General features: G+C 40.6%; 2 protein-coding genes across 24 annotated transcripts in view; one reads left to right on the top strand and one right to left on the bottom strand.

Moving 5' to 3' along the window:
- Nucleotides 1–18,060, bottom strand: part of TTLL5 (tubulin tyrosine ligase like 5) — a 300,796-nt gene extending 282,736 nt beyond the window's left edge. For 21 of the 23 annotated variants that reach the window (XR_001887070.1, XR_001887069.1, XR_001887071.1 and 18 more), the window contains exons 1-3: nucleotides 17,803–18,060; nucleotides 15,978–16,148; nucleotides 9,011–9,117 (exon numbers count right to left, since the gene is read on the bottom strand). Coding sequence is in view for 20 of the 23 variants with exons in the window: in XM_017880546.1 (XP_017736035.1) it covers nucleotides 9,011–9,117; nucleotides 15,978–16,051 (181 nt within the window). In the remaining 3 variants the exon portion in view is untranslated. The other 2 variants (XM_017880558.1, XM_017880547.1) reach the window with 2 other exon arrangements.
- Nucleotides 17,989–25,509, top strand: part of ERG28 (ergosterol biosynthesis 28 homolog) — a 10,554-nt gene continuing 3,033 nt past the window's right edge. Inside the window, exons 1-3 of the mRNA XM_017880567.1 lie at nucleotides 17,989–18,403; nucleotides 21,621–21,784; nucleotides 24,153–24,243. Coding sequence (XP_017736056.1) covers nucleotides 21,652–21,784; nucleotides 24,153–24,243 — 224 coding nt within the window. The 5' untranslated portion in view covers nucleotides 17,989–18,403; nucleotides 21,621–21,651. The remainder of the gene's footprint in view (nucleotides 18,404–21,620; nucleotides 21,785–24,152; nucleotides 24,244–25,509) is intronic.

The raw sequence follows: 25,509 nt of genomic DNA, 5'->3' as shown, positions 1-25,509 counted from the left end.
CGGAAGACAAAAAAAAAAAGTCAAGGAAATGGCTGTACAGTAGACTAAAGAAATATGACAACAAAATGTAATATTTGATTGGATCCTGAATAGAAAAACAAAAAACCACTATAGAAGACTAAATTGAAACAAAGGGGAAATCTGCATAGATTAGATCTATGGATTAGATAATAATATTTTGTCAGTGACAGATCATTGTGCTTGTATAGAATATGCCCTTATTCTCAGGAGTCACAAGCTGAATAATATATTAGGGCATGCAATATTTTACTAATTCTCAAATGCTTCAGAAAGAGAGAAGCAAATATGGCAAAATGTAAGTAATTGGTGATTCTAGGGAAAGACTATATGCATTCATTGTACTATTTTGTAACTTGTCTGAAGGTTTTAATGTTTCTAAATAAAATGTGTACAAAAGTGAAAAACTATCCGGTCCTTTCATTATGATAACCATGATCACTAACATCATTTTTGCACATGAAAAGTCAAAGCATTATATCAGCTACACAGTGACTGCTAGAAATAAGGACTGAACCCAATTCTGTGCATGTTCTACAGTGCTTGCCCCTCAGTGCCCAGCAACAGAGGAGGTGATCAGTAAGGTGTGTGAGAAAATACAGAACAGTTACATGGGGAATGAGAGACAAGGGGGAATAATAACACATCTGGGCATGGTGGCTCATGCCTGTAATCCCAGTACGATGGGAGGCTAGAGCTGGAGGACTGCTTGAGACCAGGAGTTCAAGATCAGCCAGGGCAACACAGCGAGACCTTGTCACTACCAAAAAAAAAAATTTTTTTTAATTAGCCAGGTGGAGGGGTGGGCACCTGTAGTCTTAGCTACTCAGGAGGCTGAGGTAGGAGGACTGCTTGAGCCCAAGAGTTCAGAGTTACAGTGAGCTATGATCACACCATTGCACTCCAGCCCAGGTGGCAGAGCAAGACCCTGTCTCTTAAAAAAAGAGAGAGAGACCAGCCTGGGAAACATGGTGAAACTCCATCTCTATTAAAAATACAAAATTTAGCTGGGCATGGTGGTGTGCACCTGTAGTCCCAGCTACTCGGGAGGCTGAGGCAGGAGGATCACCTGAGCCTTGAAAGGTTGAGGCTGCAGTGAGTCATGATCAGGCCACCGCACTCCAGCCTGAGTGACACAGTGAGACCCTGTCTCAAAAAAAAAAAAGAGAAAGAGAGAGAGAAAGAGAATAAGTATGTCTCTAGAGTCAAACTAGGGTTCAAACCCTGGTTCTACTCCTTCCCTGTAGCCTTCAATAAATTGTTTAATTTCTCTATGATGAATTTCCTCACCTGTAAAATGGAATTGATAATAACAGTAGTTACTGCATAGGGTAGTTGTAAGCACTAAATCAGTTAATACATGTAAAGCTATGAAACAATTATTCTACATAGCATAAATTATTTTTATATAGTAAAAAATAAATACATAGTAAAATAGTCATTAGTATATGCACTGTGCATAATTAATGATATATTTTATATAGCAAATTAAAAAATTAAAATGGGCCAGGCATGGTGGCTCACGCCTGTAATCCCAGCACTTTGGGAGGCCGAGGTGGGAGGGCTGCGTGAGGCCAGCAATTTGAATCCAGCCTGAGCAACACAGAAGACCCTGTCTCTACAAAATATAACTTAAAAAATTAGCCAGACATGGTGGTGTATGTCTCTAGTCCCTGCTACTCAGGAGGCTGAGGCAAGAGGGTTGCTTGAGCCCAGGAGGTCAAGGCTGTACTAGTGAGCTGTAATCATGCCACTGCACTTCAGCGTGGGTGACAGAGCAAGACCCTGTTTCAGGAAAAAAAAAAAAAAAAAAAGTAAAATGCTATTATTATTATTTCTCCTACTCCTCCTAAGATAAAAGAAAAATACAACTGCCACCACACTCAGTGGCAAATCTGATTCTTACAGTATATAAGAAGTAAGCAGTGACAAGCCACTTCTAATCCATATCACCTAACTATAACCCAACTCAGATACGTTGAACATGCTCCAAAAGAGTAGTGCAAGAAAAGAAGGGTGGAATGACAGAATGCAAACATCACTGCTGGAGATTTTCAGTTCATATATACGCTGTGTCTGGTAGTCCTCTGTGTGCAATAAGGCTGGTGGGTAGTATATTTTAAACCAGAGGTTATAAATTGGTGACCCAAGAACCAGACCCAATCTGCAGATGTGGTCTGTCTGTCACTCATGATGCTTTAAAATAAAATTAAATTAGTTGCTAGCCATTGAAAATTGGAAAAATTCATATAAAAATCTAGATTTCTGGGCTTCTCTTAAGAAACCTGGTAATGATGGTTATTTTTATGTGTCAACTTGACTGGGCCACAGGATGCCCAGATACCTGGATAACATCATTTATAGGTATCTGTCAAGGTATCTCCAGAAGAGATGAGCATTTAAATACAGGGACTGAATAAAGCAGATTGCCCTCCCAAATGTGAGTGGGAATCATCTAATCCACTGAGGGCAAGAATAGGTCAAAAGGGTGATTGGTTGAGCTCCCTCTCTGACTGACTGGTTGAGCTGGGACACAGACCTTCTCTGCCCTCGACACCCCTGGTTCTCAGGAATTCAGACTCAGAGTGGAATCTATACCACTGGCTCTCTGGCTCATAGGCTTTCAAACTGGACCACCAACTTCCCAGGGTCTCCAACTTGCAGATGGTAGATAATGGGACTTTTTAGCTTACATAATTACATATACCAATAACCTTATAACAACATTCATTCCTCCCTTCCCCTTCACGGTCTCCTTGTATCCTATTGGTTCTATTTCTCTGGAGCACCCTGATAAACATGTACCTGGGCTTTCTCTCCCATAACAAGAACTCTGACTAACATGCCTAGGCTTTCTCTCCCATGACAAGAGTCAAATGGAAGATTGTAACTGTAAGCTGAAGCTGCCCAACTGCCTAAGAAAGAACCACCTCATCCCATGTTTTCTTCTGTATAAAAACACGAGGCAGAGCACGGTCCTCCTTGACTACTAGCAAACTGCCAAATATCCTATTTCTAAGCCTCTTAACAAGCATCACATCGGTTCCACCACAGAAAAGACCATAGAATTTCCTCTTCTCCAACCACTCACATGTGCCCCTAGAGGCAACTTGAAGTGCTAGGACCCCTAGCAAGTTCCAGGACTGACCACAGCAGAGCAAATGAAAACAAACCAATAATCTAACTGTCAACACAGCCAAGTACCCAGAGAGTAGTGAAACGCCTTAAAGGGTTTAAACAAAAATAGCATGGGAAATCAGGATAAAGATAAAGCTGACATTTTTGACTTGTACAACACAAAAATAACTCCCTTAATGGCAACATAGTGTAGCTGTACCCTAGTATCAGAAAATTAGGTTACCTAGGATTAGGATTAGGATATCTGTGCTGTCGAATATGTGTGACTAATAGCACTTGAAATGTGCCTAGTTGGACAAAGGAACTGAATTTTTAATTTTATTTAACTTTAGTTAATTTAAATTTAAGAATGAATACTTGATTCAGTTACTGGAAATCCTATTTTAAACAATTTGCCTGTGGGGAGGGGAAAGAAACAACTGAGTATATGAATTTACTTTTTCAACTATAAAAGTTATAAAATCTAAATATAGACCTAATATTTCCAGTGAAAATTCTGCAGCAAATTGAGATGCTCTGTTATGTTAAAATATATACTAGATATAAAATATCTTATTTATTTATATTGAGTAAATGTGAAAATGATAATATTCTGGAATATATTGGGTTAAATAAAATATATTAATTGCACCTACCTGTTTCCTTTTCCTTTTAAAAAGAATTTCCTACTAGAAAATTTCAAATCACATATATAGCTTGCATCATACATCTATTGCTAGTATATGCAAATACAAACTGACTAAATAAATACATTCAGGAGCAAATTACAAAAACAAATGCTTCATTCTAAGAGAAGTTTAAGCTGAAAATACCTATGTTGTCTCTAAAATACAATCCCATTTACACATTTAAAGTACACACAATTTGGGGGGAAAAACAAGGTTATAATGAAAAAAAAGCCACATTCCTGGAATATTTCACAAATAAAACATGAGAAATCATATTGTACCAAAAACATTAATAGTGACTTCAATGAAACATGTCATAAAGAGAAAAAACAAAGCTGGCATCTAACACGATGAGATCAACAGAAGGTAACTATTGACCCAGATACACTTCTCAGGGGGATTTAACCACAGGCTTATGATCTGAACAGATCTGTGTCAGCTATTTAAGAGAGCCAAAAGGAAAAAAAAAAGTTACAGACTGAGAGTATTTAACAATGCAGAAAACTGAAGCAGCAACTAGTAAAAGTCATTCAAATTGTTATTTTCATTAAGGAAGGTGAAGAAAATTATTAAGCCACAAGGAACTAGGAAAGATACAGAAAACTCAAAAACACAGAATTTGAGAAAAGTTTAGGGGCTTTTTCTTTAATCACAGGAATGTGTAAAGAAGAAGACTTATGGATCCTAAAAAATAGTAATTGCTTAAATAGATGACATTGATGGATATTATTTTCCAATAAATGTTAGGTATTCTAAAAAAGAAGGGTCTGCCTATTGTCATAGAATACATCGATTACTTTATGTGACAAACAGACCAAAAGAAGTATGTTTGGGGGGAATATTTGTTTTTATCCACCTTTAAAATTTTGGCTCAAATCATATTTAGAGGGAGTTTCCCCACAAGGGGTCTTCAGTTACTCAGCCTTCAGAGAACATGAATGAACCACATCCCTTTAAATGGTAACCTAGCAACTTGCTAAGGGGATTAGAACACAAGGATCCTTGGGTAGGAAGGCGGATTCAAATCCCAGAAGCAACGCTAACAGTCCTCTGAACTCCTGACCTATTAAGGGACAAGACAAAAGTCATTTATAAGTAGAACAGATCTTATTCAATCAGTAAAATAAGCAACCCAAGTCCTGAGCGCCTATTATGTGTCAGACATTAAATGATCTCATGCAATCCTCACAATATCATATTCTCTCTGTTTTACTAATAATTTTACCAATAATGAAACTGGTTAAGATTTTACTAATAATGAAACTGGTTAAGAGAGTCTAAGTCACTTGCTCAAGACTCACAGCTAAGAAGTGCCAAAGCTGGGATTTGAACCAATGGCTGAGAACCCAAGTGTACACTCTTTCCACTATACCACAAGACAGTTCTGATCCACAGTGTTATAACCTTTGAAGATGGCTACAGACTAACACCAGGGCTCAGAGCACTGCTTAAAATCCAAGAGGCACAGAGATAAGTGAAATTGATAATATACAAACAATGCAGAAAACAAGAGAAAGCAAAAGGTGGATTTTTAAAGTTGGGTCTTTAAAATTATCAACAAAGCCAGGTGCAAATTCTCATACCTATAATCCCCACACTTTAGGAGACTGAGCTGGGAGGACTACTTGAGGCCAGGAGTTCAAGACCAGCCTGGGCAACATAGTGAGACCCCCCCCCATCTCTACAAAAAGCTATTTTTTTTTAAATTAGCTAGCTATGGTGATGTACACCCACACACCTAGCTACTCAGGAGGCTGGGGCAGGAGGACCACTTGAGCCCAGAAGTTTGAGGCTGCAGTTAGCTAGCGTTGCACCACTGCACTCCAGCATGGGTGACAGAGTGAGACTTTGTTGCTAAAAAAAAATAAAATAAAAATGATCAATGAAATTGACAAACCTCTAGCTAGACTAAGGAAAAAAGAGAAAAGACTGAAATAAGTGAAAGTGGGGACATTATCACAGACCTTACAGAAAATAAAAGGATTATAAAGGAATACTATGAACAATTGTATGCAAACAAGTTAGATAAGCTAAATGAAATGGACAAATACTTAGAAACCCATAAACTACCAAAACTGACTCAAGAAGAAATAGGAAATATGAATAGACCTACAACAAGCAGAGGTTGAAGGGAACCCATTCTATGAGGCCAGACAAAGGCATCAGAAGAAAACTATAAACGTTCAACAAAACACTAGCAATTACGCCAGGGACAGTGGCTCATGCCTATAATCCCAGCACTTTGGGAGGCTGAGGCGAGTGGATCATGAGGTCAGGAGTTCAAAACCAGCCTGGCCAACATGGTGAAACCCCATCTCTACTAAAAATACCCGGGCGTGGTGGCACACACCTATAATCCCAGCTACTCGGGAGGCTGAGGCAGAGAATTGCTTGAACCCGGGAGGTGGAGGTTGCAGTGAGCTGAGATTGTGCCACTGCACTCCAGTGTGGGTGACAGAGCAAGACTCCATCTTAAAAAAAATAAAATAAAATACTAGCAATTATACACTCTGACAAAGTGGGATTTATCTCAGGAATATAAGGGAGATTCAATACAAAAAGTCACTCAATGTAATGTACCACATTAACAGGATGAAGGGGGAAATAGCATTTCAGTTGATGTGGAAAAGCATTTGACTAACACCTTTTCATGATAAAACACACAACAAACTAGGAATAGAAGCAAACCTTCTCAACATGACCAAGGACATTTATGAAAAACCCACAGCTAATATCATACGCATAGAAAACAGAAAGCTTTCTTCCTATGATCAAAAACAAGACAAAGATGCCCTCTTTCTATTCAGCATTGTACTAGAAATTCTAGCCAGAATAATTAGGGAAGAAAAAGAAATAAAAGGCATCCAGGTTGGACAGAAGAACTAAAATTCTCTCTATGTGCAGATAACATAATATATGCAGACAAACCTAAACACAAAAACTATTAGAGCTAATAAATGAGTGCAGCAAGGTTTCAGGATACAAGATTAATATACAGAATTCAGTTATATTTCTATAGACTAGCAGTAAATAACCCAAAAATGAAATTGAGAAAACAATTCTATTTACAATAACATCAAAAAGAACAAAATATTTAGGAATAAATTTAACAAAGAGGGTACAAGACTTGTGCACAGAAAACTATAAAACCGTGATGAAAGAAATTAAAGAAGCCCAAAAAATTGGAAAGACATTCCATGTTCATAGAAGACTTAACATCATTAAGATGGCAACACCCTCAGAAGTGATTATAGATTCAATGCACTCCCTATCAACATTCCAACAGCCATTTCTGAAGAAACGGAAAAGTTGATTCTAACATACATATGGAATTGCAAGGGACCCTGAATGGCCAGAGATCTTGAAAAAGAACTATATTAGAGGACTTACAATCTCAATTTCAAAACTTAATACAAAGGTATGGTAATCAAAAGAGTGTGTTACTAGCATAAGGATAAATGTATAGTTCAATGAAATATTAAGAGTCTATAAGTAAACTCATACATCTGTGGTCTACTGACTTTCGACAATAGTGCCAAGACCATTCAGTGGGGAAAAGAACAGTCTCTTCAACTAATTGTGCTGAGACAACTGGATATCCAAATGCAAATGAATGAAGGTGAACCCTTACCTAACTCTACATTAAAAAATTAACTCAAAATGGATCAAAGACTATTTAGCCCTAAATATAAGAGCTTAAACTAAAAAACTCTTAGAAAAAAGCACAGGGATCACGACCTTGGGTTAGGCAATGGTTTCTTAGACATGACACAAAGAATACAAGCAACAAAAGAAAATGGGTATCATCAAAACAAAAAACTTTTGCTCATGAAAGAACTTTAACAAGAGAGTGAAAGACAATTCACAGAGTAAGAATATTTGTAAAATATATATGTTGTCTAAGATCCATAACATACAAAACTCTTATAATTCAACAACAATAAAGACAATCCAATTTTTAAAATGTACAAAGGACTTGAATAGGCCTTTCTCCAAAGAAAATACAGAAATGGCCAAAAAGTACATAAAAAGATATTCAATGTCATTACTCATTAAGGAAATGCAAATCAAAACCACAGCCAGATACCACATCACATTCACCGGTATGGCTATAATCTAAGAAACAGAAAATAACAAATGTTAGTGAGGATGTGGAGAAACTGGAACCCCTATACATTGTCGATGGGAATTAAAATGGTGCAGCTGCTATGGAAAACAGTTTGACACGGAGTAAGTTAAACACAGAATTACCATATGACCTAGCAATTCCATTCCTGGGTATACCCCAAAGAATGAAGATAGGTGTCCAAACAACTTTTCCATGAACATTCATAGCAGCACAAGTCACAACAGACAAAAAGTGGAAACAGGCCAGGCACAGTGGCTCATGCATGTAACCAAGGCAGGATTGCTTAAGGCCAGGAGTCTGAGACCAACATAGGCAACACAGTGAGACCCTGTATCTAAAAAATAAATAAATTTTAAAAATAAAATTTTTTAAAAAGGTGGAAACAAAAAAATGTACATCAACTGATGACTGGATAAACAAAATGTGGTTTATCATTGGAATGCATTCATTAGCATATACAATGGAGTGTTATTCAGCTATAAGAGGGAATGAAGGACGATATATACTCCAACATGGATGAATCTCGAAAACATTATGCTAAGTGAAAAGAAGCCCATCAAAAAAGGCCATATATCACATGACTCTATTTATATAAAACATCTAGAATATGCGAATCTATAAAAACAGAATATAGATGAGTGGTTGCCAGGGACTGGTGGTATGGGGGCTGGGGATACCTGCTTAATGGGTATCTGCTGTACTTTGGGGATGATGAAAATGTTCTGGAACTAGACAGTGGTGATGGCTGCACAACATTGTGAATGTACTAAAAAACAATGACTTGTACGCTCTAAAATGGTTAAAAAATTTTGTTACGCGTAATCTACCACAATAAAAAAAATAAACACATGTACACATTATTCCGGGAAAAAAAAATCAGAGGAAAAACATAAGCAGAAAACAATTTAAGAAATTATAATATTTGAAGTATAACAACTCAATTGATTTTTCTCATGGCCAAGGCCCTTTCCCTATATATATGTCATATCAACTTCTTTAAGACAAGGATGTCCGGGCCATGCCCAGCTCCGTCCTCTGTGGGAGAGGTTATACCCACCTCCAATTACTCTAACATTGTTGTCCTTTGTAAGAATAGCATCGGCATGGAATACCAAAACTGGAATTCTCCTACAGCCTCCAGTCCACATGATGCATGGATGATCCCTATAACGACAACAAAGCCTTCATTAATTTACAGCTCAAAATCCGAACTAACTGCTGATGCAGATTACTATGGTTTGTTGCTTAGCAAGTTTCCCCTTCCTTCTGGAATACAAATCCCAAATATCCTGTGGGAAATCACATCTCCCATTCTTAGCTGTGTGTTTAAAATTAACTCTATTTCTGGTCCAGGGATGGGCCTTGATTGGTTTCAGCCAATCAAGATATTTCATCGTTCAGTATAGTTAGTGGTTCAGAGATAGGCACATAAACCAATTGGAGCCCATGAGTTTAAGGAGACATGTTCTGAGACTCTGAAAAAGCAATGGTTTCTTTCTCTTCTGTAATGGCTACAGATGATAGCCTGTCTTCTTCTTGATGGTATAGGATGAGAATGAGAAGTCTGGAACGTCCACAACCATTTTGTGACCTTGAGGGAAGAGCTTGTAGCTGTTGGTGAAGGAGAAAGTCAGCAGGAGGTTGACTGAAGAGATCCTGGGCGTTAAAGTGGGAGTTTCAGAATCAAGATATGCCTGAATATGAGTGAACATATTCTCTTTATTACTTACGACCATTTGGATTATGTTGTAATCCTTTGCACACATCAAGAATCCTAACTGATGAGTTCACAATAATTTACATACTCCTTTTACATGCCATAGTCCATTTTCAAGCTAATTTGATGATGCATCCTAAGATTCTGAACTAGGAACTCTGAATACAGGTATCCCAATTAAAGTCACGTATTTTAAAGGAAACCCATGCTAAATGGAACAACATATATTTTCCTCCAGTATAAAACCACAGGGGAGAAAAAGACCTCTGACTTTATTCTTTTTCCCTATCCTCAGGAAATCTCAGCTTAATTTTAGGCTGATGAATATTTATTCACAGATTAGGAAAATCTTCACCCTCATTTGGGCAGGGAGGTAGGAAGAGAAATAAAATTAAATGAACTGAGTACCTACTATGTGCCAGGATTTAAACTAACAGCTTCATATGTCACTTAATCCCCTTGCCCATACTATGAACTAAAGAAAAACTGTCTCAGAAAGGTTAAGTAACCTGCCTAAGGTCATACAGCTGGTTAAAGGTATTTGAACCCAACAACTGTATTCTTTCTACTATTTGCTTCCCTAATCACATTTCAGCAAAGTTCTATATATTGGATACCTTGAATTCAATTATTTGGGAACTTAAACTGATCAATTCCTTAAATGCAATACAATCCAGTTAGCCAAGATTCACTCGACTCTTAAAAACTCACATAACCACATCCCTTAACAAAGGTCATACCACAAATCTCAGGGCCAAGTCAGCCCCTCCCAATCCAACTTTAAAAAGATCCACACGCGGGCTGGGCACGGTGGCTCACGCCTGTAATCCCAGCACTTTGGGAGGCCGAGGCAGGCAGATCACGAGGTCAAGAGATCGAGACCATCCTGGCTAACACGGTGAAACCCCATCTCTACTAAAATTACAAATATTAGCTGGGTGTGGTGGCATGTGACTGTAGTCCCAGTTACTAAGGAGTCTGAGGCAGGAGAATCAGTTGAACCCGAGAGGTGGAGGTTGCAGTGAGCCGAGATTACGCCACTGCACTCCAACCTGCCAACAGAGCAAGACTCCATCTCAATTAAAAAAAAAAAAAAAAAAAAAAAAAAAAAGATAAAAAGATAAAAAGGTTCACACTCTGAACGCAGTCTGTCAGGTGCCCAATCTTGGGAGTGAGGCAGTCTTTAGACTTGGGACAAGCTGCCAACTGCTTTCTAGTGAAGAAAGCAAAGAACAGCATACCTAGTTCATTCCCTGTTTTCTAGAAATGGCATGTGGATGCTTATTGTTCTTTGGCTTGGTGACAGTACCCACTCGTGAGAAACGGTGTTGATAGGGTACCTTTTTTAGCAAGAAGGATTTTTTCGTAGCTTGCTTGCTTCTTCATCGTTAACACCTGTAAAATATGGGCATGAAGCCAGGCGATTCCTATGATCTCTTCCAACCTTCATTTTTCCACTACATTTCTAAATCAGCAAGTAGAGAAAAAAAACAGGCAGCCTAAACTACAAAGTCTCAGACAGGAACTCTGGAAACTATCCAATGTCCTCTGTCAATCTAGCACTAGCTACCAACTGGCACCACTATGCCTTAGCATTTACAAACAATGGATTGCTGTTCCAATTTAAAAATGTCTGACAAGGGGAACACAATTAACAGGTACACAGCTGAGAAGAGCCCAGGCCCTAACTGTACTATCTGTAGAAAGCCAGGTCTCTAACAGAGTAATCTTTTCACTTCCAACCTATAGAAAGATAAAAGAGAGAGTAAACAGTAAGGTTAGCTAAAAAAAAAAAAAAAAACTAAAGGAATATGTGAAATTGTCATGAAAAACATATTCCCACCAGTGGCGCTAAAAGAAAAAAATTCAGAATGATTAGGAAACTGAAAATTGGGACTTCACATTTTCATTCACATCAGAAACTGGTATATATTAATATCCACTTTCATAGGCACGAAAAACACAGAATTTGAATAATCACCAAAGCAGATCAGTTTTATGATTCACTTTATTGAAAGCCTAAAAACATTTTGGTTTTCCGGGAATAATTTCATCAGAAATAGACGTCATTCACTCCTGGGACCCAGCCTACATAACTCAAAGATGGAGCTGTGAGCAGCTTTTGCATTCTTGCTTCCAGGCTGTCTTCATACCATTACCCCTATTAGAAATGCCTTCCCTACTTCTGTTTATCTAAGCCCACTCTCCAAGGCCTATCTGAAGTCTCACCATCTTCAGGCAGCCTTCCCCAGCTCCTTCAGCCCATTACGATACCTCCTTCTCTGAACTCCTACAGCACCCACTTTATAATTGATTGTTAATGATCTTTTTAACTGCCTTTTACAATAGCAATTAAAGTTGACATTTTTTCAGTGACCAAAGAAATCTTACATCACGTTCTTACATGAAAGTTTCTACATCTATATACAGAGTTGTATTTGGGATCCCCAAGCAAAATATAGAAAAATAGCCTCTTTACATTTTCTATTTGAAATAATACCATGCAAAACAAGGACTGCCTGGACAGTTTCTATTCCTGAAGTCCAGGATTGCAAGGAATTAATATTTTCACCAGTCTAAGGATCTGAGCAGATCTAACAGATGTCCATGGATATACATCTTTGGATCAAGCCAACACCTTGAGATGATTTACAGCCTTCAAACTTCTAAATCAACTTTTAAAATGAACAAGATTGATTTAAGCTTCCTAATGTAAAAAATAAGTGTCTGATAGACAAGACATAAGCTGATGAAATAAGGTTAACTGTTAAAAATCAACAGTAGGAGTCTGAAAGGAAGAAGTGGTCCATAAATTTGTATGGGAGAAGGGGGAAAATTATACCTTTATTTTCACTAACTTTTACTAGAAATTCAGTATTTCTTAATTATGAACATAGGCAATGAACCATGGTAATATTAGCGTTATCTGTGCCTTTGACATCATCTAAAATTACAGGGGGTTTTTTGTTTTGTTTTGTTTTGTTTTTTTTGAGACGGAATCTCACTCTGTCATCCAGTCTGGAGCACAGTGGCGTAATCTCGGCTCACTGCAACCTCTGCCTCCCGGGTTCAAGAGATTATCCTGCCTCAGCCTCCCAAGTAGCTGGGATTACCACCGCTCACAATCACACCCGGCTAATTTTAGTATTTTAGTACTGACGGGGTTTCACCATATTGGCTAGGCTGGTCTTGAACTCCTGACTGCAAGTGATCTGCCCACCTCGGCCTCCCAAAATGCTGGGATTGCAGGCGTGAGCCACTGCACCTGGCCAATTACAGGTATTTTTATACCTTATTACAGGCGTTGTAGATATCTCAAAATATTACATTTGTCACTACTTCTAAGTTATAGTAGTTTAAGACTCACCCCTAGATCACATGTGATCATGGTCTTTCTATCTAAATGCTAGCATGATGAGGCTGGACAACAATTGGGCAACTCTCCTCCTAATAAATCATTCAGTCACTAAATGATGACACCTCATACTGGTGGCTCAGACATCTATGCTGCTTCCCAGTCCCCCCATCTACAATTGTTAATCAAAGACCACCCTCCCAGTGTACTGATCGTACACAAACTAAACAAAAACAGTCTTCACGTTGTTGTCTTTAGAAAACAAAATTTAACTTTCCCAGATTTTAAATGATCTTATTTAATGTATTAGTAAAACAGCACATATTACTATGTTACAAATGTGTTTTAATAACTGCATTTGAATGTAATTAGCACTCTCTGTAATGATATGTATTTTATTTGAAGCCTTAAAAATATTATTCTGGTAAGGAATCCATGTCATAAAAAAGTTAACAACTCTGATCTAAGGTAACGTAAAGTATAAAGCCTTCATTTATTCCTTCATTTCATTATTCAGTCAGCAAGAATTTACTAAGTACCTACTATAATATTAGGTCAAACTATCTGCCATCGTCAGTATTTGACTGTTTCTGACCTACCAAAATGGCAGTTTCATATAGTTCAATCTAACATTTGTCAGGCCCAATCTGTAAACCCACTAATAAGAGAGACAGTAATGGAGTAAAAGAGCAACCTTTAAAAAGGGGAAAGACTGATACTTGCAGCAGAAGTTAAAAGTTTTATGAAATGGGCCAGGCGCGGTGGCTCAAGCCTGTAATCCCAGCACTTTGGGAGGCCGAGACGGGCGGATCACGAGGTCAGGAGATTGAGACCATCCTGGCTAACAAGGTGAAACTCCGTCTCTACTAAAAAATACAAAACAAAACTAGCCGGGTGAGGTGGCGGGCGCCTGTAGTCCCAGCTACTCGGGAGGCTGAGGCAGGAGAATGGTGTAAACCCAGAAGGTGGAGCTTGCAGTGAGCTGAGATCCGGCCACTGCACTCCAGCCCGGGCGACAGAGCGAGACTCCGTCTCAAAAAAAAAAAAAAGTTGTATGAAATGGGTAAAAGGCAGCACACTGAAAGCAAAGTCAGAAAAAGACAAAGTAACCAGAGGGAATTATCCTTTTAATTATCCTGAACAAGAATGACCCAAATATACTTTCAAATCTCTATTCGTTTCTATGACCTAACACTGATAAGAAATGTTTCCTCAAAGCTTTCTTAATGCTTCAACAATTTTCTTCAAATTACAGTAACAAGTAATCTATCTTATAAGAAGCCCACCATAAATTCAATATTAAAACCAGTAAGAATGATGCCTTACATTTGTAAGGCACTTACAAAGTAATTTCACATACATTATTCTATTTGAGTCTAACCAGACCCCTACAAAATAGTCTGGGAGATATTATCTCTATTTTTCAGGTTACACAGTACACACATATCCAAAAGGACTCAGGGAGAATCTTAAAAATGAATTTTACCTTTAAACCAGATTCTCTCTTTACTCTGTGTCAAGTAATAATTAAAGGAGGCAAAAGAGCAAAGTGATCAAAATCCAGAAAAGCTAAGTCCAAATCTGAATGCATCATTTACGCTCGATGCATCACTGAGGAAATTTCCTGATAAAAAGAAAGTGGAAAAAAAGTGAAAAAAATTTCCTGAGTTTAAAAAAGTGTGAATAACATCTTCAGATTTAAAAATATATAAGATATAGATAAGATAAAGCCTTTAACATCATCTGTAGTAGCTATATTTATCATTATCATTCTTTCTCTTTTTTTTTTTTTGAGATGGAGGTTCACTCTTGTCAGCTGGGCTGGAATGCAGTGGTACAATCTCAGCTCACTGCAACCTCCACCTCCCGGGTTCAAGCCATTCTCCTGCCTCAGCCTCCCGAGTAGCTGAGATTACAGACACCGACCACCACACCCAGCTAATTTTTGTTTTTTTAGTAGAGATGGGGTTTCACCATATTGGCCAGGATGGTCTTGAACTCCTGACCTCAGGTGATCCACTCACTTAGGCTACCCAAAGTGCTGGAATTATAGGCATAAGCCAACATGCCTGGCTATTATCATTCATTCTTATTGTGATGACCCAGTAATCATGAAACTGCACTCTTAACTAAAAGAACTCAGGAAAGCAACGTGGTTCAATTGACGCAGCACAGGCCATAGAACTCTAACATCCTGTCTCAGAGTTACTATGGTAAGTTACCTGACCTCTCTATATTACCACCATTTTATCATTGTAAAGGCTTTTGAGAAAATTAGCAAACGTAACTAATGTCACAGAGTTTGGACATGCTTTTCTTCCATACTGAAACATTTCAAAATCTTCTATGTTGGGAGCTCTGAGCAAGAGTTCACTCACCAAGAGCTACTACCTGCATTTCACAACACTTAGACTTGATGTTCGCTTATGAGCCCAGAAAGAGAGCCTTATCTCATTTCTCATAGCTGATTGGGACTGAATAACAAGACCTTAGACGACATTATGGATGGAAGCTAAAACCGGAGTTAGATAATCCCCAAGGAATGACACTAGATAAAAGAGTATATAGGTAAAAGAGAAGAGTATATAAGAGTATATAAATAAAAGAGTATAGGCCGGGCGCGGTGGCTCAAGCCTGTAATCCTAGCACTTTGGGAGGCCGAGATGGGCGGATCACGAGGTCAGAAGATCGAGACCATCCTGGCTAATACGGTGAAACCCTGTCTCTACTTAAAATACAAAAAACTAGCCGGGCAAGGTGGCGGGCACCTGTAGTCCCAGCTACTCAGGAGGCTGAGGCAGGAGAATGGCGTAAACCCGGGAGGCGGAGCTTGCAGTGAGCTGAGATCCGGCCACTGCACTCCAGCCTGGGTGGCAGAGCAAGACGCCATCTCAAAAAAAAAAAAAAAAAGAGTATAAAACACAGGTCAAAAGCAGGCTTGCTATTACTTACTCTTGACTTATGACCTCTTCATCCTCTGAGGATGATGCTGTTTCCTCCAGGTCCCGGGCCATCACGACTGGCATTTCCTTTAGGGTTTGTCATGCAGTCAGCAGACAGGGGCCTCAGAGACCTTTCCTAGCAGATTCACTGGATCAAGCCTAATTTGGATGGCACAAATTCCTGCAAGAAATCAACTTGATCAGATCAACTGACCTGAAACACAATGCAGTTGTCTATTTATTGGTTACTGCTGGTAATCTAAGTAATGAGAATGACTACATTCCTCAATAGTGCTCAACCTCTATAAGTTTATCTTCCATAACAGTGCCTCTATATGCCACAAAAATCAAGATTTTTTTCAAACATACTGTCTGTGCTCTATATATTTGAAGAGCTGTTACTAAGTTTGAGTTTCTCATTATTTACTAAATCGAATATGCACCGAAAGGATAGACTCTTCACTTTCAGGGCAGTCTGAGGCAGGTGACTGATTCCCTAAAACATATATTCCTTGCTAGACAAACCTGGCCTGGGTTAAAAATAAATAAATAAAAACTCAAGGTTTAAGACCCTTGCAGATCGGGCAGGGTGGCTCACACCTGTAATCCCAGCACTTTGGGAGGCCAAGGCAGGCGGATCACCTGAGGTTGGGAGTTCGAGATAAAGCCTGACCAACATGGAGAAACCCCAGCCTTTACTAAAAAAAAAAAAAAAAAAAAAAAAAAAATACAAAAAATTAGCCGTGTGTTGCTCATTTCTGAATCCCAGTACTCGGAGGCTTAGGCAGGGAGAATCGTGCTTGAACCCAGGAGGCGGACGGTTGCGGTGAGCCAGATCGCGCCATTGCCACCCCAGCCTGGGCCAACAAGAGAGAAAACTCGTCTCAAAAAAAAAAAAAAAACCTGAAAAATATTTATTTAGGCTCCATGACAAGCACTCTGACAAGATGCCATCCATGTTCCCGTAAAATAAATTCAACAATGAACCGAAAGATGAATATATTCTCTTGAATCAAAGGTCCATATAAATAGTTGGGGGGGAGGGGGGAATGCCCTTCCACTCTTAAAAATTATTCTTCCTTACTAAAAATCACAAACTTTGATATGACTCTCAAATAGACAATAAAATTGGGAAATTTCCAACACTGCATTTCTAACTTAAAACATTTTTTCCAAAGTAAGAAAGTACATGTTCGTTGTGTGTGTCAGAAGAAGAAATAGGAACTACAAATTAAGAAAAGGAATATGTTTAAATGACCATAATCCCATTACTCAGCGATAATTACTTGCTGTCAATCCTTCTTAACTTTTCCATACATTCATAAATACGATGAGACTGTAAATCAGACAAAAAACAACAACAAAAAAAAGACCCCGATAATGATCTTCGGCGCAATGGGCAATGTCTAACGACTTCAATGGCTTTCTTCAGGGGATTCTCAAGGGGATTTCTTAATCTTTCCCAAAATGTTGGGAAGTCCTTTAAGTTTAAACAAAACCTCTAAACGGGAAGGGATGCCAACCTTTCCTAGGCTGCCTGCAGAGCGGGGAGAAACAGGTCGATCGGAAGATTAAAGACACTAGCCTAAGGACACTCCTCGCCCTAAAGGAATCTGCTTCTCAGCCCCAAACCCGGCTCACCCCAATTCCACGGAGGTCCGCAGATGTTCCCCCCGGAAAGGAGAGGACGACCCCGCTGCCGCGAATCAACGCGGCGCGCCCGGAAGCCAACAGCTACTCCCGGGCTCTGAGCGGGAAGTGCGGCGGTCAGCTCCAGCCTGGACCCGGGAACGCTCCTCCCTAGGGCAGGGATGCGCGCCGGAGCAGGCGTTTACCTGTCTCATCTTCCCATGGTTCGGGGCGAGTAGGCGTGGACCACGCTCTGCGCCTACCTCCCTCTTCCTTCCCCAGCAAGGCTCAGGGCAGCCGCCGACGGCGCTTCCCCGGTTACTACAACAACCAACAAGCAACCGCCCGCTGGGAGCCACTGCGCAGGCGCTGATAACGCTCAGCTGCGGACGCGGGCGAATGTCGTCACCGCCGCGCAGCGCGGGCGCAGAGCCCTGCCCTCAGCAGAAAGAGTCTTTTTTTTTTTTTTCCGCTGTTTTTTTCTCCGCCCCTAAGAGGTTGATCCAAACCCGGAGTTCCGCTAGGTCCAACAGGAGGGTTTACGGCGTGAGCGGCGTACCTGGGGAGAGGCTTAGGCAGCGGCAACCGCTGATTGGCAGTAAAGGGGTTCACTCCCCATCTCCTGCTCGGGCAAAACGGGGACAGCCAATCAGAGAGAGGACTAAAGGAAACGACCCAATCCTGGAGCAGGGCTGAGGGAGGGGGTGGGGGCAAATGGCTCAGGTGGACTCCGGGCTGGAGCTGTTCTGGGGGAGCTTGTTTGCGGCGGCGGCTGCTGCCACTGCTGTGCTGGGGTCCGGTCGCCAGGTAAGGAGAATATGGGGGAGAAGAGGGATGTAAGTGTCTGTGTTGCTTCTGATTGAGAGGATCGGAGAATCTGGAAAAATAGAGGTGAGATGGAAGGAAGATACCTGGAAGGCAACCTTTTGGGGGGAAAAGGGTTCGAGAGGCGATGACAAGGGGGAGCTAGGAAGATGGAGAAGGCTGGTGAATTCAAGGAAAGAAGGAATGGATGAGCGAATGAGCAGCCACTATAAGCCTAGCACTGTACAAAGAACCTTCACTTTTTCTCATATGATTCTTACAGTAACCCTTCGGGTTGATATTTCTATCTCCATTTTGCAGATGAGGAAACCGAGACTGAAAAGTGCAAATGACTTGCCCAGGGTCACACAGCTACTGAGTGGTAGGGCCAAGATAAGAATCCCTCTCTCCTGATTAAGTTTTAACAGCACACCCATGCTGGGCTGGGCTGGGTTGGGCTTGGCTGGGCTGGGCCAGGACCAGGACAAAATTTGGAAATAGATGTTATATACACTCTAGGAGGCCCTAAAGCTTTAGGGAAATTAGGTTGAGAAATTGGCAGAGCAATTCAGAAGTACTCAGGTTCTGTCCTCATCAGCTATCTGTTGGGATTTCTAAGAGCTTCTGTGAAATGGAAGGCGTACTTGTGCAGAAAAGTGGAGAGGTGCATTCATGCAGCTTGTCTAAACCCTGGAGGAGTCTCCTCTTGAGAAAGGGTGAGAAAATAAAGAGGATAGGTGGATTTTGGCCCAAGTGATAATGGCCTATGATATCCAGTAGACCCTCAGTCTTGGACAGAGACCACCTTTGTGATCAGCTCTCCCTGAAGGGCTCATCAATTCACCCTTCCTTCTCTAGATCTCTTTATTGCTTTTTTTTTTTTTGGGGGGGGGGAGGGTGTTTCACACTGCCTTGGACCATTGCTGACTGTAATATCTATCTCACTGGGTAGCATAGAACAATACTGAAATTTATATTGCCAAAGTGACAAAAAAAGCCTGTTAGTTTATTACCACTTCAGGCCCAAGAGGTTAACCTGACAACAGATAAACCATGGACTGAGAAAATAATAATGAGGATGGGAAAAAGTCATTCCATTATTAGATTATTTATCTATTTTGGTTTTATTTAAATCAGACTAACTGAAATTACTACTCAACAAGAGTTGATCTAAGCCTTAAAAAAAAAAAAAGGCTGGGTGCTGTAGCTCACACCTGTAATCCCAGCACTTTGGGAGGCGAGGCCAAGGTGAGTGGATCACTTGAGCCCAAGTGGAGAGGTTGAGGTGAGCAAATCACTTAAGCCTTTGAGTTCGAGGCTGCAATGAGCCATGACCATGCCACTGCACTCCAGCCTGTGTGACAGAGCAAGACCCTGTCTCAAAATAATAATAATAATAATAATAAATTTTAAAATAAAAAGTATGTAATCTAATTGTATTTTCTATACAACTTGAAGACAGAAGAGGATATGGTATGCTTTTCTTTATCAAAAAATGGGAACTTCATTAAAATAATCTCAAACAGTGAGGTAGCACTGCAGCAGTCCGACAGACCATGATTCTTATCTCAACTCTGCCGACTTTGCTGTGTGACCTTAAGAAACTTGTTTAACCTCTCCGTTCCAGCCCTCATCTGTAAGATGGAAATATTAATAGTGCCTGCCTACCTCACTGTGAAGATTAAATGGTAATATGTTTTAGGTGCTTGGCACAGTTCATGGTGTAAGTGCTCAATGACTGAAACTTGTTATTATCTTGCAGCCCAACACCAAGATTGCTGTTTCCTTCACTATATAATTTTCTTACTAGTCCTAAAGTCACATGTTAACTTAAACACGCACAATTTATAAATTTGGAAAAAGAAAAGAGGCTTTATCTCTTGCAAAGGGTTACAGCCGCCCAACAGGAAAGAGTGCCTCCCACTAAGATCAGAGACAGGTACTTTGAAGGAGAAGGGTTTGGGGTAGAGCTTTATGCTGAACAGGTTGGCTAAACATACATGTTCAACAGCTTACAGGAGGAACTATGAATATTCCTGAAGGTGGTCCTGACACGTGCATATTGAACAATCATGTGTAACCACATATGACCCCTGTTCACTTTGGAGTAGAGACCTAACATTTAAGTCTATCACACCTAGGCTCTATGCGTCAAAAAGTCTTTTCAGGACACCAAGACACTCAAGTGTGTGATCTTGCTGTACTGGCCAGGAGCAGTCCATGGTTGGTGGTCTTATCTGGAGAAAGTTACTGAAATCAGTCTCTTGTCCAATCAAAAGTGTAGTTATAGCTGGTGGAATAGGGGTCATGTAGTCAGCCTCTGTGAGCTAGATGAGCTGTAATTGTTTTAATGTTGCTTATCTCAAGCCAGTGCTTGTCTAGCTGCTGGAGAAAAAAAAAACCTTGTGGCAGAATATAAGTTTTATTCTTTAAATGTGGGAGTGTGTGACTTAACCCTTGCCTGGCATGGCCTTAGGTCTTGTTTATAATTTGGTACCTTATTGCACAAAGAATCTGTTCTGTCATTCTTATGATCTCTATTTTAACTTTAATGCTGGTAAGTTGCTGTCTCTAAACCTGAAAAAGGAAGGGATATAACAGGGCATGTCAGACCTCCCATCTCATCATGGCTAGGGGCTCAGTTTTAGGATTTTTCTGGGGTCCCCTAGGCCAAGAGAGCCTCTGTTCAGTCCGTGGTGGGCTTAGGATTTTATTTTGAGTTGACACACAGCAGTTTATTTTTAACTTTTAGATTGTTCTTCTAGTTTATGGAGCATGGTATACCTGAGAACCAGAGTCCAGAAAACCTAGGGCTGTAAATAGTGACCTCACACCGTAAGTCCCACTCAAATGTATAAAGTTCCATAGGCTTGGAAGAATCTGTCATCAATAGCCTGGCAGGTGTCTGTGAGTATAGTTATAATCACCTTTGAACTACTTGCATTACAAAGGAATGGCATGAAAACGTGAAGGTGTAGAAGTAAAGATAGAGGACTGATTCCAACCCAGAAAAAGGAGCTCTGATTTAGGGTAATATTTTGGAGAAATTGCTTAGACAAAGACAAGTACTGTGCCACTTACTGCAAAGTATACTGTTCATTCACCACTATTAGTGTGACTAAATATCTTTTTTTGGCCTGCTTCATTCTTCCTCCCTTCCTGCTTATGGTTAACATAGACTGGCCCTCATCGTCTCATGTCCTCTGCCTTTGTTTCCAAGGCAAAAAGCCCTACCTCATTTGAGGGGAGTCATGAGCCGTTTCCTGAATGTGTTAAGAAGTTGGCTGGTTATGGTGTCCATCATAGCCATGGGGAACACGCTGCAGAGCTTCCGAGACCACACCTTTCTCTATGAAAAGCTGTACACTGGCAAGCCAAACCTTGGTAAGAAATCAAAGAATTTCTGCATCCTTTGTAGGACTGGCCCTATGCTGTGGTTCCCAAGCCAGGCTGTACATCAGAATAACCTAGCAAACTTCAACAAACACGGGTACCCATTTCCCTCACCGAACCTATTTATTGAACCTGGGTGGAGCTCAGGAATCCAGTTGCTGAAAAACTTCCCAGATAATTGTGATACTGCCTTAGCTAGCCTTTGGCAGCCACTGGAGTAATAGACTTTGTGGTGAGCACTTGACCCTTTTTCCCCCAAGCTTCTCTGAATACTTTTCATTCATTTTACACTACCCTGGGCAATTCATGTATTTAAAAAAAAAAAAAACATTATAAGGGCAAGTGAGGAAATAGACTTACTTGGTGACTCTGTGATGCCTCACTAGAAAGCCATAAAGAAGCTTTACATAGATCTCAAAGCCCTCTTCAGAATCAGGTTAGGGCTTACATGACTCATATTCCATGTTACAGATAGAGAGTTATTAATTCAAGGTCTTCCATGACATAGTCCCTGAGAAAATATTTAAAATCCCTTCCAGTTGGTCTCCCAAAATGAAACTTAAGAAGGCCCATGGCAGCCTTTCCTGGCTTCCTGAGCCTCTCTGCTGAGAGTGTTTGTCCGTTTCAGCTTGCACTTCATCACGCTGGTGTGTGGGGTAGTTTAAGCTGCAGCACTGTTTCACAGCAGATGACAATTCTGTGTCACATTTATAGCTAACCCAGATTCAGGCTCTGACCTAGCTTGTTTTTCTGCAGTGTCTGAGTATAAAATGAAATTAAGTAGGCTAAGGCTCATTTTAAGCAAAGCTCAAATATAATGAGAGTAAAGAACCTGGGAAAGTAAGCAGAATAATTCCATCTTTTCACCTTCAAATGCTGCCCTCAGGTGGTCATGGAACCCTATATAGATTCACAGATTTTTAGAGGTCATCTGGTCTAGCCCTTTGAGTTTAAAGTTGAGGCAAAGAAGTCCAGAGGTCATGTGACTTAAGGGCATATAGCTGAGCAGAACTTTGTGTGTATGTGTGTGTGTGTGTGTGTGTGTGTGTGTGTGTGTGTGTGTTCAGCCAGCACAGAAGTTGAAGCCGTCATCTCCCTTGTGATCTAGGGGCCTTCATGGTACTCTTCTGAACGTGGCAGTGCTCTAAAGTGTCCCACAGAATTTCACCTCATACCTAATCGGGTTAGGGCTGGTTGAGTACTCTTAACTAGAGAAAAGTCCTCAGTCTTTTCATAAGAAAAGCTATTAAATTGGTTTATAAAGAAGGTAGCTATCCAGGGCGAATGCTAGATATTTGGTTGGCATACGGAATTTTTTCTCACTACCATCTAATGGTCTTCAGTATTCTGAATTTGGGAGAGCTGTCTGGTTTTCCAAAGGCTGGAAAACTCCTTAAAGCCCAAGTAAACATTAGTAGACCTTTCAGTTGTCAATTTTGTCCCGTAAAAGTTATCTCATTCAGCAGGCAGTAGACCAGCAAAGGAAGTATCTTCCACTGTTTTGGCATCCCCGAGCCACTGGATGCCTTAGCTCAATGGTTTTGCATTGAAATCACCCAAGCAGGGAGTTTCTAGAAAATACTTATGCCTGGGACCCTCCTCCAGAGAATACGTATAGTTGGTCTGGTACCCAGGCCTTGTAATTTTATAAAACTGCCTCAGTTGACTGTAATAAATGTCCAGAGTCAGGAACCACTGTTATGGTGGAATATGACCCATACTTTCAGGGCAAGATACTTAATACAGCAATGTCAGAACAAAGCTACCAAGAGCAGGGTGCCCCCAGCAAGCAACAAAGAAACAGTGCTTTGTCCCACTGCCATGCATACAGGAAACCAGCCTGGTATTGGTTCATCCAACAGCATAGATCTGGATGCAGGAAGAGACCCAAGCACTCACATATGTTAAAGATGATATGTGGGCATCTAAATTGGTCCCCAGTATCTCTGAGTTCTCTCCCGGATCAGCCTTGAAAGTCTACTGGCCTCCTGGGCATCTTGTATTTCCAGATCAGTCTCTGCAACATTCCCCAAAACCTGTCCTGATCCAGACTGTCTTGGCTTCCAGGACAGAAGGGGTAAATTACTATATCTAGGAGTTATTTGCCTAACTGGGCTCTTTGTGGGTTTTCACTCTTGGAACTTGCCTTCCAACTGTAGACATTCGAAGAGAATCTGAGAAGTTCTCATTCTGGAATTCCTTCTAGTTCCCATGTTGCCACCAGGACCTCCATCCTGCCAGCCACAGAGAGGTCAGGTCCAGCTCCCTACCTCCCGTGAACCACCAGTGAAATAGGAGGAGTTTGGAAGGAACCCCAAACCTCCCCTTCTCAACACTCTTGCTTTTTTCTGCTACACAGTGAATGGCCTCCAAGCTCGGACCTTTGGGATCTGGACGCTGCTCTCATCAGTGATTCGCTGCCTCTGTGCCATTGACATTCACAACAAGACGTATGTAAGGGAAGGAAGAGCTTTAGCATCCTTTTGTTGGAAATCAGATGTGAGGCGTACCTGTTACTTTGAGTAATGGGAACTGTTAATCATTTTAATGCATTAGCTTAGAATGTGGATAACAAAATACTCATAGATTACATTCCCTCCAAGCCTAGAAAACATAATAGACCTAACAGGTCTTCATTAAAGTCTGAAAATTCTCTGGAACTGACATAGCAAACTGGCAGGCCGTTATCCAGTGGCCTGCATCGTGCCCCTCCACTTCTTTACGAAAGAATCAGCCTTTCTTCTACTGAAGAAGTAGAGTGATGTGCTCTTTTTAGAGTAGCCACCCACACTTACCTTTCTCACATTCCTCCTTAAGAAGCAGGAATGAACAGAAATCACGATCCATGAAAAAAGAGGAACCCACAAGTAAACCGTTGTATGTGTATGCAGTGTCAGCAGGTGAGGGTGAAAGAGAAGCTGGGGCTCCTGAATTCTACCTGTCTTGGGTACTCAGACAGACCACGGTGGAACAATTGCAGGCAATCAGAAGCCGTAACCGGCTCTGGCCACTGGAGGGGGCTCAAGCTTTCTTCCCAGCAAGAGTCATCATCACAATCTAGGTGAAAACAGTTTGTTCAGGTCACCAAGGGAGGGTGTCAGAATGCCAGCTTCACATTAAGATGTTTTTCTGTCTTATCCAGGCTCTTGGCATCTGGGGAAAACAGGACACGGTGATATTTATTGACCTCCTCTCATTATGCCAAGCTTTTATCTACATGATCTTGATTAAGTCTCTTCTTAGCAGCCCTGGAGGTCATGATTTTAATTCCTGATTTTGCACATCTAAATATTAGAGATCCAATTAGTTTAAAGAAAGACTGACTTAAGTGAGATTTGAAGCAGGGCTATTAGCCCTTTGATCTCTTCAACCTTTTTTTTTTTTTTCCGAACTTGAAACTACAGTTTACTTGTCCTAGATTGACACATACTTTTGGAAGCAGTGTGTTTAGTTCTGGCCCCAGTTTTGTTGGTAACTAGCTTTGCAGTAGCAAGTCCATTATTCACCTTGCTTGCACCTTGGCCACTTCATCCATAAAATGAGAATAGATACCTGTTCTACCTCTCAGGGTGACTAAGAGGAATGGAGGGTTGAATAATCATTTTAAAGACCTGTACCATGAAGAAGGATTGCTGATGAGTATAAGGGATATCTCTTTTGCTTGTTGTGCTTTTGAAGTGAGCAAAGACAACCCAGACTTATCTTTTTTTTTTTTT

Source organism: Rhinopithecus bieti, unplaced genomic scaffold (genome assembly GCF_001698545.2).
Source record: "Rhinopithecus bieti isolate Rb0 unplaced genomic scaffold, ASM169854v2 scaffold_11380, whole genome shotgun sequence".
NCBI lineage: Eukaryota > Metazoa > Chordata > Mammalia > Primates > Cercopithecidae > Rhinopithecus > Rhinopithecus bieti.
This window is presented reverse-complemented; position numbering and strand designations above follow the sequence as displayed.